A 16,756-nucleotide genomic window follows, 5' to 3' on the forward strand; every position below is an offset into this window, starting at 1 on the left:
TGAGTGATTAATTGTTGTTGAAAACTGTTGTGCTCTCTTTTGTATAGAGGAATTAGGAAGAGCTTGAAACTCAGTGTTCAAGGTTATCCAACCCAACGCCCTTGGGCCACACATCACAGAAGATCTGGCCAGGCAACTCAGCTCCATGTGTGCTTTTCATTTATTGGTTGATTTGTCTTGTTTGAACGTTGTAGGCCTGTGGATGGGTAAAAGGCTGTCGCTGGCACTGTTGCCTCATTAATGGGTAAATCTTTAATCAGAACATCAAGATCTGTTTGTATCAACAACTTGAGATAATACTAATTAATGGGAGTGTGGATTTAAATTTTGTCTGATCCCTGAGCCTCCATAATGCGTAACTAATTGACTCACATAGACAAAAGCTTAAACATGCATGGCCCAAGCAAAGTAGTACAAGTACAACTCCTCCAGTCTGATTAAAAGATTTGTTGTTTTATTCATTCCTGATGCAGCCATTAATTTGAGAGTGAAAATCATCGGCTTATTTTATTTGAAGACACGGAATAGAATTATAGCATAATATTGAGAATGAACTAGAGCAGCACGAAGTCAATGGAACTGAATATTGGGCAGAGCGTTCCTGTTTTCCACTCATGCCACGACCAAAATCTAAGCCTCTCTGCCCAAGGATAAATATCCTTTTATCTTTGTTGTAACTACAGGGAGTCAAACATTTTTATCTTTCCTCAACCGGATTAAAGCTCACACTCTGAATTCCTGTCTGTCCTGCAGGTTAGGAAGCCCTCAGTGCGTAAGGACATGCTGCAGATGCACACATACGTGGCACTCTACAAGTTTATACCACAGGAACACAATGACTTGGGGCTGCAGTAAGTACATCGTTAGCTGTATCATGTGATGCCCGGCTCAATAAAGCATCAAAAATCACTGTCTCCTCACAGCAGGAAAAGCTAGTGACTTGTGACAAAACTCATCCAATTTTCTTACCTCCCCAGGCTCTGGAAGGCACTGACTTTCTTTCTGTAGTATCCTTGTACAGGCACCATCAGCACTTCATTTAAATGGCTGTTCTCCATTGCTGAGCATTAACAGTATTGACAAGGTTTTCAACCGTGCTCAATCCTGTATCCAAAGTCTTGCATTTGCATAGCGCCTTTAACATAGTAACACATCTCAAGGTGCTTCACAATGATTGTCAAACAGAATTTGACACCGAGCCACATAAAGACATATGAGGACAGCTGTCCAAAAGCTTGTCACCTATACTAGTTTTAAACAGCATATTAAAGGAGGAAAGAGAGTTATAGGGAGGGAATTCCAGAGCTCATCCATTATCCCAACATGCACATTTGCTAGCAGTGGTCACTGGATAGAAATGGAGAGGCAGGAACCCAGCTGATATTACCCCTCCCTATGTGGGGGTGTTGAGACCAATTGGGTTGGACTTTGTTCTCCCCAAGGCATCAGGTTCCATGACGGGGGCTGGTCTGAAGATGCCTCCGGGTGAGGGCCACCACGCCACCGATGCCAGGAGGATCCTGCCCGATATTACCGACGGGCAGGGCCTCGTGGCGGCACCCCCCGCTGCTCGGTGATGGGACCCCAATTTGAATTATTTATATAAATTAAAATGAATGAATTAATGACACTCATATCTGATGCCACCTGATGCGATCTTCAGCCTGGTGGCCGGCACTCCCCCGCCTTCGGAACCCTGTTCAGGGAAACCAGGTGCCACGCTGGTGGGGAAGGGGGAGGAGGTAAGTTTATCAGTGCGAAGGACTGGGGTCATATTAACGTCATGGGTGTAGGGGATGGTGGAAGGGTTGAAGTTTAAAGTTTGTGCAGTGTGTACACCTGATGCCATTTCTGGGGACAGACAGCCCGCCCCCTCCACGTGGTTGGGGGGGGGTGGCTCACCCCGGCTATTTAAATGAGCCGCCGAAAGGAGGACTGCGGTGGCTCCACAACACACGTGCGCTGTCGTTTTTTTCGGTGGCTGGCACAGAAAATTCAGCCCATTATAGCGACACTGTTGTTGCCCTGCATGAGCTCATCCACCTCAACACAGTCGGAATATCAAACCTGGGACTTTTTGTTATTAGTTCTTGGGATGTGAACATCACTGGCCAGGCCAGCGCTGGTTGCCCATCCCTAATTGCCCTTGAGAAGGTGGTGGTGATCTGCCTTTTTGACCCGCTGCAGTCCGTGTGGGGTAGGTACACCCACAGTGCTGTTAGGAAGGGAGTTCCAGGATTTTGACTCCGTAACAGTGAAGGAACGGCGATATAGTTCCAAGTCAGGATGGTGTGTGACTTAGGGGTTGTGTGGTTCAGGCAGTGCCTTTACTCAGCTTCATTTTCAATTTGAAAACTTTTTTATTTGCAGCAGGAATGTAAATTATTTCTTTGTGTTCTATGAATAGTGGGTGGAAGTTTTTCCATAAAATTTCCAGGGGCTGTGGCTTCCAAAATGGAGCTGTCATTCCCTCTTCATTCCTGACTGGCTTGGATATGATATCAGTCTGCTAGGTGTTTGACAACACTCCACCTCCCTAATAGCTTATCCTGTTAGAGTCTTGATTCAGTTCAATTTTCAGCCTCCTAGGAGATGACTCAGGCACTAACTGCATTCAACATGAATTCTATACTCATTTCACTATATATGTGTCATATGATGTGTCTGTCATGTACTGGCTGATCTCTTCCGACGTTACTTGAGGCATTCTGGAGCATATTTTCGATGTTTAATGTTAATATGGAGATGTGTTTATCATAGCCTGCCCCTTTAGTTTAGTTTAGTTTAGAGATACAGCACTGAAACAGGCCTTTCGGCCCACCGAGTCTGTGCCGACCATCAACCACCCATTAAGGACACTGATCATGTGTTTCCGCTGGGGAGGGGTCTAAATGGGCAAATCAGTGTAAACTGGCTTGTAAACTGCTTGGAAACTGCAGAGGTCAATTAAAGGGCAACTGGTCACTTGTAAATTTTGGACTCCAGGTCAAGACTAACAGAATGAAAAGTGTGGATCACTGACAACGCCCTCTTTTTCTTAAAGCTTGTTTGGCATTTGGAGCAAAGGACTGCAACTCGCAAAACAATATCTGGAATATGACAGGGGCACCAGATCCAAGACACTAATATGTATATATGTGTATGATAGCTATAATAACCAATCAGAGGCCACCATGCACTGAAATAATTTGTTAGTAATGACTATGGCCTGGATTTTATTTGCAGCTACTCCTGCTATACTGCACTGGAGGTGCGGCAGAAAGTCTGCTGATGTGTATTCTAATCCAGCCACATGATTAAGAATCTTATCCTGGAGCATTCCTTGTATCTTTTGTGCTCCTCCAATTCAGGCCTCTTGCGCAGCTCCGATTTTCATCATTGGTGGTCGTGCCTTCAGCTGCCGAGGCCTTAAGCTCTGGAATTTCCTCTGCACCTCTCTCCCTCTCTCTAAGATGCTCCTTAAAACGTACCTCTTTGACCAAGCTTTTGGTCATAGAACATAGAACATTACAGCGCAGTACAGGCCCTTCAGCCCTCGATGTTGCGCCGACCTTTGAAACCATCTGACCTACACTATTCCATTTTCATCCATATGTCTATCCAATGACCACTTAAATGCCCTTAAAGTTGGCGAGTCTACTACTGTTGCAGGCAGGGCGTTCCATGCCCCTACTACTCTCTGTGTAAAGAAACTACCTCTGACATCTGTCCTATATCTATCACCCCTCAACTTAAAGCTATGTCCCCTCGTGTTTGCCATCACCATCCGAGGAAAAAGGCTCTCACTATCCACCCTGTCCAACCCTCTGATTATCTTATATGTCTCTATTAAGTCACCTCTTCTCCTCCTTCTCTCCAACGAAAACAACCTCAAGTCCCTCAGCCTTTCCTCGTAAGACCTTCCCTCCATACCAGGCAACATCCTAGTAAATCTCCTCTGCACCTTTTCCAAAGCTTCCACATCCTTCCTATAATGCGGTGACCAGAACTGCACGCAATACTCCAGGTGCGGCCGCACCAGAGTTCTGTACAGCTGCAGCATGACCTCGTGGCTCCTAAACTCGATCCCCCTACTAATAAAAGCTAACACACCATATGCCTTCTTAACAGCTCTATTAACCTGGGTGGCAACTTTCAGGGATTTATGTACCTGGACACCAAGATCTCTCTGCTCATCTACACTACCAAGAATCTTCCCATTAGCCCAGTATTCTGCAATCCGGTTACTCCTTCCGAAGTGAATCACCTCACACTTTTCCGCTTTAAACTCCATTTGCCATCTCTCAGCCCAGCTCTGCAGCCTATCTATGTCCCTCTGTACCCTACAACATCCTTCGGCACTATCCACAACTCCACCGACCTTCGTGTCATCCGCAAATTTACTAACCCACCCTTCTACACCCTCATCCAGGTCATTTATAAAAATGACAAACAGCAGTGGCCCCAAAACAGATCCTTGCAGTACACCACTAGAAACTATACTCCAGGATGAACATTTACCATCAACCACCACCCTCTGTCTTCTTTCAGCTAGCCAATTTCTGATCCAAAGCACTAATTCACCTTCAATCCCATACTTCTGTATTTTCTGCAATAGCCTACCATGGGGAACTTTATCAAACGCCTTACTGAAATCCATATACACCACATCCACGGCTTTACCCTCATCCACCTGTTTGGTCACCTTGTCAAAAAACTCAATAAGTTCTCAATAAACTCAATACTGGTCATCTGACCTATTAGCGCTTTAGGTGGCTCTGTGCCTGTTTTTTGTTTGATTACCTTCAATTTGAAGCACCTTGTGACGGTTTATTTGGAGCCATGGAAGAGTAGCCACGTTGAGATTTATTTTTATTAATTCTGGGGATTTGTGTAACACTGGCAACACCAATATTTATTGCCCATCCCTAGTTGGACTTGAGATGGTGGTGGGTCACCTTCTTGGACTGCTGCAGTAAAGGCCTGCTACCCGACCCGAATCCGACGGGATCCGATGACGTGTCAGGTTCGGGTCGGGTCGGGTCGGGCTCGGCTTTCGGGCTCGGGTTGGGTCGGGCCGGACACACACAGTAAGTGCTCTGCTGGTAAGTATTGAAATTAAAAATCTTACCTGAGCTGGGAGTCTGGGACGAAACTGGGTCTGTGCAGTGTGCGAGTGACGTCACTATGACATCATCACGCATGCGCTGCAGCTTCCTGGAAGTTCCAGGTCGGAAGGTAAGTAAAGGGATGGTCGGGTCGGGCTCGGGTCGAGTCAGGCTCAGGGCAAAATCAGAGGGACTCGGGCCGAGTCCGGCTCGGGTCCATTGTGGCTCGGTCGGGTTCTTTTTCCCGACCTGAGCAGGCCTTTATGATGCAGTGCACGTAGTGAAAGTACTCCCACAGTGTTATTAGATAGGTAGTGGTTGTATTTTGACCCAGCAATTTTGAAGTAACAGTGATACAGTATCTAAGTCATGATGATGTGTGGCTTGGAAGATATCTTGGAGGTGGTGAAAGTCGCTGGTTTGGGAATCCCTGTTGAGGAAGTCTTGGCGAGCTGTTCGAGTGTATCCTGTAGATAGGATGCACTACAGCCAGGGTACACCCGTGGTGGAGGGACTAGATGTTGAAGGTGGTGGATGGGCCGCCAATCTAGAATTTTCCTTCCTCTACCAGGATCCGAATGATCTCCAATCATGTCTCTGTGCAGCAGCATAGCTGAGACAAGGAGCATACTATTAGAACATCAAACTATTGTGAACCTCTGCATATTGCATTGCAATGCTCACTGCCACAGTGTCTTCCTGTTAACTAACCTCCAATCAGGGATTCGAGGGCGAAACTCCGCTTGTCAGTAACTGTAGTGAAAAAAATCGAAATGAGCTTAAACTGTATTTCCTGCTCGAGAGGAGAGATGTCACCATCCTGGGCCGCAATTGAAAATCAGTGGGCTGGAAATCCTGAGTGAGATGTTCAACATTGAGAGCAAGTTATCATTCTCATCTTAATAACACAGGAACACATGAAGCTACAACTACCTATAAAGGGTTGATGGAGGGACGTCTGGTGCACTTCTGGAATAAAAACAAGAAATGCTGGAACCACTCAGCAGGTCTGGCAGCATCTGTGGGAAGAGAAGCAGAGTTAACTTATCGGGTCAGTGACCCTTCTTCGGAACGGCACAGAAGGTGTACTTCTGGGTTTTGGGTGGGGGCGGGATGGTTGTCAATGAAGGTTATAAACAGTTTTAACCCCGCAAGTGGATGTTCCCAGGCATAAGCATGCAGCAGCAAACATGCATTTAGATAGCACCTCTCACAAACAGGGAGCAAATGAGAAGAAAAGTCAATTGAAACCAAGCATTGGGGAAGGAGGAAGAAACGGAGCAGCTAGGTTGTGACAGCAAAAGCATGGTCAAGGAGGTGTGTTTTTAAAGTGAGAAGGAAAGTGACAAGGCAAAAAGAACAGGCTATAGAATTTTAGCCGGCAGGAGCACAATGGCTGGATAAGCAACTGCTGTTGGGAGAGTAGCGGGAGTAAGGGGTGGTGGAGAATCTGGTGGTAGAGGAACAGAGAGTGCATTCAGATCTCATGACACTGTAGATAACCCTCTGAGTGTATGGTGTCGGGTTCATTTTTTTCTGATGGAAGTTTACTAAATCTCACAATTGCCTTATGCCCAAATAAATTGTTGGGGCCCCAAAATGGAGCGACGGGGTAATGGTTCCACACATGCCTCACCACACAGTAAGTTCCTGATCTCCACTGTTCAGTTCACTTCACTTCACTAACCCTCAGGTCCAAAACCAGAAGGATGGCAACCATCACCTGGGAACTGTGGTTCATTAAATGAGAAGTAGCAGATCTGCTTAGAAAAACTTCTAAAGTGGTCTCAGCTGCATAGTGAGCTATACAGTGACAACAGACTGTGAGCAACAGGTTCTCCTCCACTAATGAGCTGTCCGTTTTGGTGACTGCACCACGCCTGTCACAGTCCATTGTCGTCAAATATATTCTTATGTGAATCGCCCTCCTTTTAAAATTATTTATTTATTCTATCTTCTCATAAAGATGTCTGCTTTTGAAACCACTGACGTATTAATACCTAAACTTATCAATTAAGATTCGGATGTTTTTGCCTAATTATTTTACTGGGCCTACAGTGTGAATCATTTCTTGAGACGAGCTTGGAATAAAGTAAAGCACCACACTGTGAGGTGTCTTTTAACAATCTCATTATTATTTTACTAGGCAAGGAGACAGAATTGTGGTCACAGACGACTCCAATGAAGATTGGTGGAAGGTAAATATCAGATGGCTTACTCAGGTTCAGTCTTGTCAATCATATTGTTAAAGTGTCAAGAGCTGGTACAGAAACAAGCTTGCAAATGGGATCTGTAGGAGAATAGGCTGGACCACATCGACCTCATTGATTTAAGCCCGATACTGGGCCACTTTATTACAAGTACTAACTTCCTTGATGTGGAGTTTACATCACAATGACTTAAAAATAGAAAGGCTTCTTTTTAAACCTTAGTCTATTGAAAGTCTCTACAAGTTTGCAAACTGCAAGGGTAGTAAAATTGTCTCCTGTGCCAGTAGGACAGAAATACATACAATAGGTTTAAATCATAGAATAGAATCATACAGCACAGAAGGAGGCCATTCAGCCCATCGTGCCTGTGCTAGCTCTCTGAAAGAGCTACTACTTAGTCCCGTTCCCCTGTATTTACCCCATAACTGCATTTTTTTTTTCTTTTAATGTATACTGTGAGTCCAATTCTCTTTTTTGAAATTTACTACAGAATCTGCTTCCCTTTCAGGCAGTGCATTCCAGACCATCATAACTTGCTGCATTTTTAAAAAAAAACTCATCTCTCCCCTCCTGGCTTTTCCCGCAATCACCTTAAATCTGGTTACTGACTCTCATGCCAGCTGAATCAGAGTGAATAGAAACTATCAAAACAGCTTGTGATTTTGAACATCTCTATTAAATCTCCCCTTAACCTTTGCTTAAACAAGAACACTCCCAGTTTCTCTAGCCTCTCCACATAACTGAAAATCCCTCATTCCCAGTATGCTATTGAAGCCTTTAAATTTAAGAAGAGAAACACATTTGGTTGTCTTTGTTGTTCTCATAGCGGATACTCGGTATTTGCAGCGTTGTCACTGGGTTCATTTGTTGTATTTGTACCAGTGGATTCTAAAACGATTATGCTTAAAGTAATGCGATGCTCTTAATTCATCCCCACAAACTACTCCCATTGCTGTCACACCAGTGACAGACCTGTAACCACCGGTAATCCAACCCAGTGTTGCTCCGCTCAAGTTGCTGTCTCCAAACACAATCAAGTTTGGAAGACCAAACTCTGTAATCAGGCCCTTTGCATACAGCGACTGCATAAATTAGACTTTTTTTTAATTATGGGGGGATTCTAGAATCTTTTTCAGTGACTCCATTTGTTTTTGATCAGGTTTATAGTGACTGAATGAATGAGTCATTCTAGTATTTTGCTCCACAGGACTGCAATGTTTTTACCTGTTTGATCAAATATCTGTCCCTCTTTTTTTTCATGAAAGCTGTCAATCACAAGATGTCTTTTTAAAATAGTATGAAAATTTCACGCACCTGATTACATAAATAATTTTAAAAGAGAGTTGGAGAGGTACTTCAGGATGTGGAACTTACAGGTTTACAGGCATAAAGCAGGGTTGAGGACTAAGCATGACTGCTTTGTCATTGAGCAAGGTCACAATGGGCTGAATGGCCTTCTGTGCAGTAAGTTTCTCTGATCATTACATTTTACTGAAATCCCAGTGACAACCACTAATTCAAGGATTATGCAGTTTCTAAAACAGAATATAATTCCTTCTGTGAATTAGTGCAGTAGATATCCTCCAGTTTTCCAACGACATGCTTGCAACATGGAGCATCCCCGCCTGAAGCATTTTCCCAAACATTACGGGTGCATTCGCCATGATTTTCCGTTCTTCATGGAACGTGCTCCCAACGGATGAGGCTCTGTGCTGGGAGTGAACATTCAGCACCATCGTCTGTCTGAACTTACCATAGCAACACCCCTCGGTATCCAACCCTGTGAAGCCTCCACACCTTCCTGAGCCAGAAATCCTTCAAATCTCCTCTTGACAGAAAGTTACTTCAGGCTCTGTTATCGTACGTTCGCTTATCTCATGGTCTATTTTTAGCAGCTGATTCACAGTTGGAAATCAGAGGAAAAATAACTTTTAAAAAATGAACTATCAAATTTTGACTTGGAACTATAAACATTGCAAACATCGCAGAATCAAAATTATTGTGCTACAACTAACTTTTTTTAAATTCCACTATATAAACACCTGTTTTTATATAGTCACTTAACACCACCACCACACCTACCCCCCTGCCCCCAACCCTGATCTGGCTACCTTCCGCCATATTCCAATTTTAATCTTTTTAAGCAGGTGAATGGGTCACCCACAGGAGTTCAGTGAGGTCCTGCTTTAAATATGCAGATCAGCTCCAATGATATCACTGGAAGCCAATGTATTATTTTACTTGGAGGCCTGAGCAGGGGAGCAGTGACTACCCCCTTCCTCACCCCTGTAAGCGTGGCCGGGCCTCCATGTCCTGGCACTGCACAGGAGCATCACCTGCTTCATGGCTTGCATGCAACATACCCACTCCCCTCCCTGGGGTGACCAGAATAACCTCAATCCCAGACGAAAAATCAGAAGGCCTATTTTTTTTGTAAGTGATTTTCTTTTGTTCTCTTCGAACACTTTCATTTATTAATTATAAAAACTAAAGTAAATTGGGGGAAGAAAAGGTGTTACAGCATGAGGATAGACACTTTCGGCAATCAATGGTGGAAAGTTGAGGGCGGATTTTGGAGGCACTAGGGGTCATGTGATGAATCCTCCAGGAAATATGTCCAATCAGAGTTGACAACCCTACTCACCTCCACCACATCCCCTCCTCTGCTTTAAAATCGGGGCCTAACTTGTTATTTGTTCTGTTACTTTAGAATTCCAGGGAGCTATTATGATCCCAACTAACAGTGACTGATTATTTGAATCTGATGCCTAATTAATCCTCCAAGAACCGTGATGCTGGGTGAAGAAGGCCTGACATTTATTTCAAATTATTCAGAGGGAGATGCACAGACAGGTCGAGACATGTCCCACTAGCATGAATAAGTACTGCTCTGATCTACAGAGAGCCCATTAGTTCAGATGACAATATAAAAAAAAACCACAGGGAGGTCTTTTTATCTTCTCTAGTCCTTTACTGTTGCATATGTTATATTGCTTTGTGGCTCCTAACAACCCAGCATTGCTGGATTCATCGCCATTTACAACAACACTGCATGCTGCAAGCTCACTGCTAGGTTACACAAACTTCCTCCTGCTAGACTATCTCATTGATTTAGATTTAAGCAGTTACTTCTGTCAAGCATTAACTGGAATTAAGAGAACATCTCTAAATTTTCATACTCCTACTGATGTTACACTACATCCATTGGTTGTTTATGCAAGTAAGATTTTTTTTATTTTTCAGGAGCATTCCTAGGACAACAGGACTGGGAGTGTTCCTCCAAGCCCTGGAAGAAATTCCTAAATCTGCCATTCACCAGCCCTCTATGCACCAGTATCTTTTTTTGGAACACCCTTTCCTCCCTGCCACTAAGCCTTTATCTTGTGCTGGGCATCATTTTATTGGGTCCCCAACAGCGATCACCTCCCACCCTGTTTCCTGCTCCCGTCTGTTGACCGTGACCTTATTCCCACCAGCTTTGGGCAGGGAGACTGATTTCAGATATTAAAATCGGCCTCGAGATTTCAGAATTCCAGGCGCGATACCTGTTTTGGAACTCCTATCCCTTCGCTGTACTAATCCTGCCCAGAATTTAAATCGGTTCAGACGTGTTTATGGCACGTTTGGAGAGTCAACTGAAGACATAGCTTGTCCAAGACACTTCCAGAGGCAGCAGAGTCAGAGAATTGGTTGGCAGTGTCATGAGTATGCAGCTAAATGCTCAGTGCACTTTGCTGAATAAATCCTTCCTTATCCTGTATTAATAACGGATTTGAAAAGCTACACACAGTGCTATGTCCACCAATTAACTTCAGTTATTAAGACCACATGGAGAACAGTGCACACAGTTCCTAAGTCTAAAACTCACATGTAGAGAGCTTCCCAAAAGTCCAGAGTGCTGCTTATTCAAAGTTTGTTCACATTAGCTCACTTTGAAATTCCTACTGAGCGAATCTTTTATCTCCTTCTAATACTGTTTTCTTTCATTGTCCAGTTCATGCTGAGTTTAACTTCTTATTGGGTGTTTTATGACCCTTAAATCATTGAACAAATTGTGCGACAATAATGGGTGACCTTTTGTCTAGTTACCTTGTACCTTTGCTTCCCATCTTTGCTATTCCTGAATTATAGCCTTTGTTGTACAAGCCTTTGATGTCTTATCTCTTGCAATCCCTATTGTAAAAGGAACCTATTCCCTTATCTATACCGCAGTATTTTTGTTCTTTCAGACTCTCCCTGCTGTGATGAGATGCATTTCTGATATGGCTGAGTCTTTCAACCTAATAACCATTTTAGCTCCATATTATATTATTTATTCCAACTAGCTTATTTAATAACTTATACATGCCTATCCTCAATCGCTGGTCTAGATACTGGGGCAAAAAATAAAAGACAGCCTTGCCTCAGCTTATCCCAAGTGAAGTACCTTTTGAAATGTAGTCACTGTTGTGTGGTAGGAAACACGGCAGCCAATTGGCGCACAGCAAGATCCCACAACAATGTGATAATGACCAGATAATCTGTTTTTGTAATGTTGGTTGAGGGATAAATATTTGCCCAAACACTGGGGAGAACTCTCCTCCTGCTCTTCGAAATAGTGTCATAGGATTTTTTTACGTCCATCTGAGAGACTTGAAAGACGGCACCTCTGACACTGCAGCATTCCCTCTGTACTGCACTTGATTGTCACCCTAAATTATGTGCTGAAATCTCTGAACCCATGACCTTCTGAATCAGAGACGAGTATGCTACCGACTCAGCCAAGGCTACAGCTCCTGTGGAATTTGCCCCACAGAATAAATAGGTTGAATTCCATAGAATAAGAAACCTGAGGTACTAAAGAGCTGCTCCGACTTCGAACAGTTTTACAATATAAAGGAAATGGAAGGCGGCTTTGGACATTTACTATTTCAAAGGGAATTTTCACAGTGCACCTAATTGCCTACACTTTAGATGATGCAGTGATCGTGTCATGTGGGAGCTTTGTAATTGGACTATCTCTTACACTGATGTTATTTTGGACGTTAAAGGATAAACCACATGTAGCACCCTGTCTATAATTTTGTGCCTGCTGTTTAATGCTTCATTTTTATTCAAAAGACTGGTTGGAAAAATGTGATCAACATTGTTCGAGAACTGCTCAATGTGTCTTTGGCAAAGAATCTAAATTCTTATGCTGCTCCCTTCTGCTTTGTTCTAGGGTAAAATCGGGGACAGAATAGGATTCTTTCCCGCCAATTTTGTTCAGCGCATCCGGCCTGGAGAAAGAGTTTGGCAATGCAATAGAACATTTCAAGGCAGCAAAGAGCAGGGTCAGTTGCCCCTGAAAGAATTACAGGTCAGTAAAAGCCTTAAAAAGACAAGGGAACTAGAACTTCCTTATGGGCACAGCCTTTGCCTGGTACGGTACTAAGCTATGCAGCCCAGGTGTGTCTTTAACTCCTGGCCTGCCCCTGGCTTTGTTGATCTCAGGCGAGAGATGGTGAGGGTACCACAATTCGCGACAAACTCTGACATCTATACTGTGGAATAGAAACAGCCTCTTCGAAGATTATCTGTGTTTTTAACCAATAGAATCTGAGCAGGTTAACATCATGCTAAACAATGTATCTCCTCTCAATGGTGGTCACATCTTTTGAAAAACCAACACTAGGTAGAAAGGACATTGTTTAGGGTATTATCACATTAATAATTCACATTGAGTAGCCCGTGTGGATGATCCCATCAAAAGAACCAACAGGCCAAGGTTTAGATAACCAGGCATGGGTATGAACAACAAATTTAGGATGGATATCTACATTGAATAAGTTGACTAGGGCTAATTGCCTGCACTAACCCATGCTTATTAGCTATCTATAGAGTAACAGAACAGATAATGTAGAACCAAAGCTTGCTGATGCCATTTTGTAAATAAAGATTTATCATAAGTACTTAAAATCAAAGATGGGAAAAATCCAATATTTATGGCAAAGGGACTTCAATCTCCAGAAGGTTGTTATGAGTCATTCTCTTTCTCCCAAATTGACTTTACAAATGGGGCAAAACAGACAGGCTTCCTCTTTAGAATTTCTACTTTTCCCAAATTTCTGTCCGTCCCTTTTATCTTCTGCTTATTAAGATGGAAGCTCTTTTATAAGCACAATAATTTTCCTACAATTTTCCTTCATTCCGATATAAGCAAGAGTTCCCACGCTTCCAGGATGGTTACTCCTGAGTGGTGACCCCATTGTGCTAATTTATGGGTACATTTCATCAGGGACACACATCCATTAGGTTGAGACTATAAACTCTATTCTGCTTAGATTCCAAATGTTTTCATCTGGGCTGGATTTGGTAAGCAATACCTTAAATGTGAGGAGTTTTTCCAACACACAAGTCACTTTTAACCTAATCTAACCCACCAGGTGGGAAACTGATCAGGTGAGAGGTAAAATGGGTGATGGGTCCATTTCCATCAGTTCAGTGGCAGGTATGTTGATATTGATATGATATAGCACCTTTTGTATTAGTTTAGTTTAGTGATACAGCACTGAAACAGGCCCTTCGGCCCACCGAGTCTATGCCGACCATCAACCACCCATTTATACTAATCCTACACTAATTCCATATTCCTACCACATCCCCACCTGTCCCTATATTTCCCTACCACCTACCTATACTAGGAGCAATTGCTAATGGCCAATTTACCTATCAACCTGCAAGTCTTTGGCATGTGGGAGGAAACCGGAGCACCCGGAGGAAACCCACGCAAACACAGGGAGAACTTGCAAACTCCACACAGGCAGTACCCAGAATTGAACCCGGGTCACTGGAGCTGTGAGGCTGCGGTGCTAACCACTGCGCCACTATGCCGCCCACTGTTAGGTTAAAATGAGCACCATTGTTCTCATCCAGTCTTTGTTATTACATTTTACTCTCATTGTACCATAGGAAGTTGGGACTTTTCATTACATTAAAGGCACTGTATAAATACAAGTTCTTATTCATAGAATAGTACAGCACAGAGGCCATTTGCTCCATCGAATCTGTGCTGGAGAACTAACCAGGCCTGACTGCTTAGCTTCCAAGATCAGACGAGATCGGACATCCCCATAGTAGACTTACTGTTGTACTTCAAGATCCATCTTTCTGTCAAGATTAGAGGCTGTTAAAACAAAAACATAAATATCCTCTGGCATTCTTTAGCCAATCAAATCAGTGGAGTGGCTGGTCCCAATTGTCACACGAAGTATAATTTATAAAATAGGAAGTTTATCTGCACAGATAAAATAGATTTCTATCTGATTTTTGATTAATATAGGTTGCCAGGGCTCAATACATTTTCTGAAGCCAAAAATCTACTTTAAGGCATTTTTGCTATTCTGTCTCCAATAAAATCAACATTAAGCTTCCAAAGAAAAATCAGAATTGCTGTCAAGTGAAAAATTGAGTGCAAAGGTGAACCACACCTTCAAGGCCAAGTAAAGGAGAATGATTGGAGTTGTCATTTCCATTTTCTTCAAGCAAATACAGTAATAAATACTCAATGAATTCATTTTGTAATTTATGTTAGATGAGTAATGGTGGATCAGAGGGACAGAATTGTTACGATATATAGTCCATTAATAAGCGGACTGAGGTTGAGCCATATAGTAAGGTTGATACTGCAACACAGATTATATTTGTAATTTATATGCCTAACCAGTGACTTTGGACAAGAAGCTGTGTTTAACAGGGCACTGCAGCAGATGGTCCATTGCTGTTTTATGCAAATGGTTCTGGTTCCTTGCCAATTTCAGCTACGTGGTGATATCACAGCCAAACAGTAATACTGACCCAACGTCCTGCTGTGAACACAATTGGTTATGTATAGAAGATCAGGACTCGATGTATCTCCTGCTCTCAACTTCGGTCCCAATGGAAATGCAGCAGAAATACCACTGATCTTCCTTGGTATTAAGGACTATAAAATAACCATGTAGAATGTTAAATGAAAAATAATATAATGTCAGGACTAAATCACACATTGGGCTTTAGTTATATGTATGTGAGCTCCCACATAGCGACAGTTGTTGAATGCAAGCCTTCTCTACGTGGGTACACTTCACAATAGTCCTATCTAGGATTGCCAACCCTCCAGGATTGCCCTGGAGTCTCCAGGAAGAAAGATTAATCTCCCGGCCGCTGCTGCGGGAAACCCAAGAAAACTATTATGAGGCATTAAAAAAATGGTGTTCTTTCATCTTCTTCAAACACATTTTTATTAGTTATTGGATATGGGGGGGGGATAGGGTTTTTGCATAGAATGTTTGCATGATTCTTGTGTCAATCAATCAGGTGTGAAGAGTTTGTTCACTTTCCAACTAGCATAGGAAGGCAGGGCAGCGCTGGGATAGGCGCAGTCGACCCAATAGTGGGAGTGTGGAGGTGTGTGGTTGGAGGGGGTACTTCAGTGACAAAACCTCCAGGAGAATGCCCAACTGGAGCTGACATTCCTATCCACATCTGCAATCTTTATACCGGTTGCAATACTCCTCATCTTGCATCTTCATGCTGTCTGTTGCCAAACCAATTGGATCAATTTGGCTGAACATGATTTTGAAATGAATTTATGAATTTTTCCTGGTCACATTATTCCTCAGAATAGTAGTTTGGATGCAGGGCTTCTCCTCACCTATTGTTTGTATGTTAGAGTTACAAGGGAACTGTCACATAAAGGACAACCGTTAAGAAAAGCAGGGAATATTCTCCTTGGAGCAGTGAAGCTTATGAAGGGATTTAATAGAGGTGCTTAAAATTATGAGGGATTTTGATGAAGAGTAAAAGGGAGAAAGTATCTCCACTGGCAAGAGGGTTGGAAACCAGAGGACTCAGATTTAAGGTAACTGGCAAAAGGACCAGAGGGGAGATGAGAATTTGTTTTTTTTCACACAGCAAGTTATGATGAGCTGGAATGCACTGCCTAAAAGTGTGATGGAACCAATTACAATAGTAACTTTCAAAAGGGTATCGGATAAATGTGAAGAAAAATTTGCAGGACTAACTGGATAGCCCTTTCAAAGAGCTGGCACAGGTATGATGGGCCGAATAACCTCCTTTTGTGCTATATGATTCTATAATCTAAAACTTTACGATGTAAATCTCTGCACGTGCTGGTGCCTCTCTATTTGTTCCTGTTTGCATTCCTTTTCGGCATGGATTTTGTGTTACTAGCAACCTTTTTGGTTAGGCTTTCAGTCATAGAATGATACAACACAGAAGGAGGCCATTCAACCCATCGTGCTTGTGCCAGATCTGTGGTAGAGCTACTCCATTAATCCCAGTCCCCTGCTCTTGCCCCATAGCCCTGTAAATGTTATCCCTTCAAGTATTTATCCAATTTGCTTTTAAAAGTTGCTACTCAATCTGCTTCCACTGTCCTTTAAGGCAGTGCATTCCAGATCACACCAATTCACTGTATATTTTTTCCCTCATGTCACC

General features: G+C 43.0%; 1 protein-coding gene across 2 annotated transcripts in view; it reads left to right on the top strand.

The window, feature by feature from the left end:
• LOC137348193 (SH3 and cysteine-rich domain-containing protein 2-like) overlaps positions 1-16,756 on the top strand; it is a 104,338-nt gene that overhangs the window by 80,127 nt on the left and 7,455 nt on the right. The window contains exons 8-11 of one of the 2 annotated variants that reach the window (XM_068013528.1): positions 754-851; positions 7,234-7,285; positions 12,498-12,635; positions 16,211-16,349. In XM_068013528.1, the coding sequence (XP_067869629.1) occupies positions 754-851; positions 7,234-7,285; positions 12,498-12,635; positions 16,211-16,327 (405 nt within the window). In that variant the 3' untranslated portion in view covers positions 16,328-16,349. The remainder of the gene's footprint in view (positions 1-753; positions 852-7,233; positions 7,286-12,497; positions 12,636-16,210; positions 16,350-16,756) is intronic. The other variant, XM_068013529.1, reaches the window with a different exon arrangement.

Source organism: Heterodontus francisci, chromosome 33, assembly GCF_036365525.1.
Source record: "Heterodontus francisci isolate sHetFra1 chromosome 33, sHetFra1.hap1, whole genome shotgun sequence".
NCBI lineage: Eukaryota > Metazoa > Chordata > Chondrichthyes > Heterodontiformes > Heterodontidae > Heterodontus > Heterodontus francisci.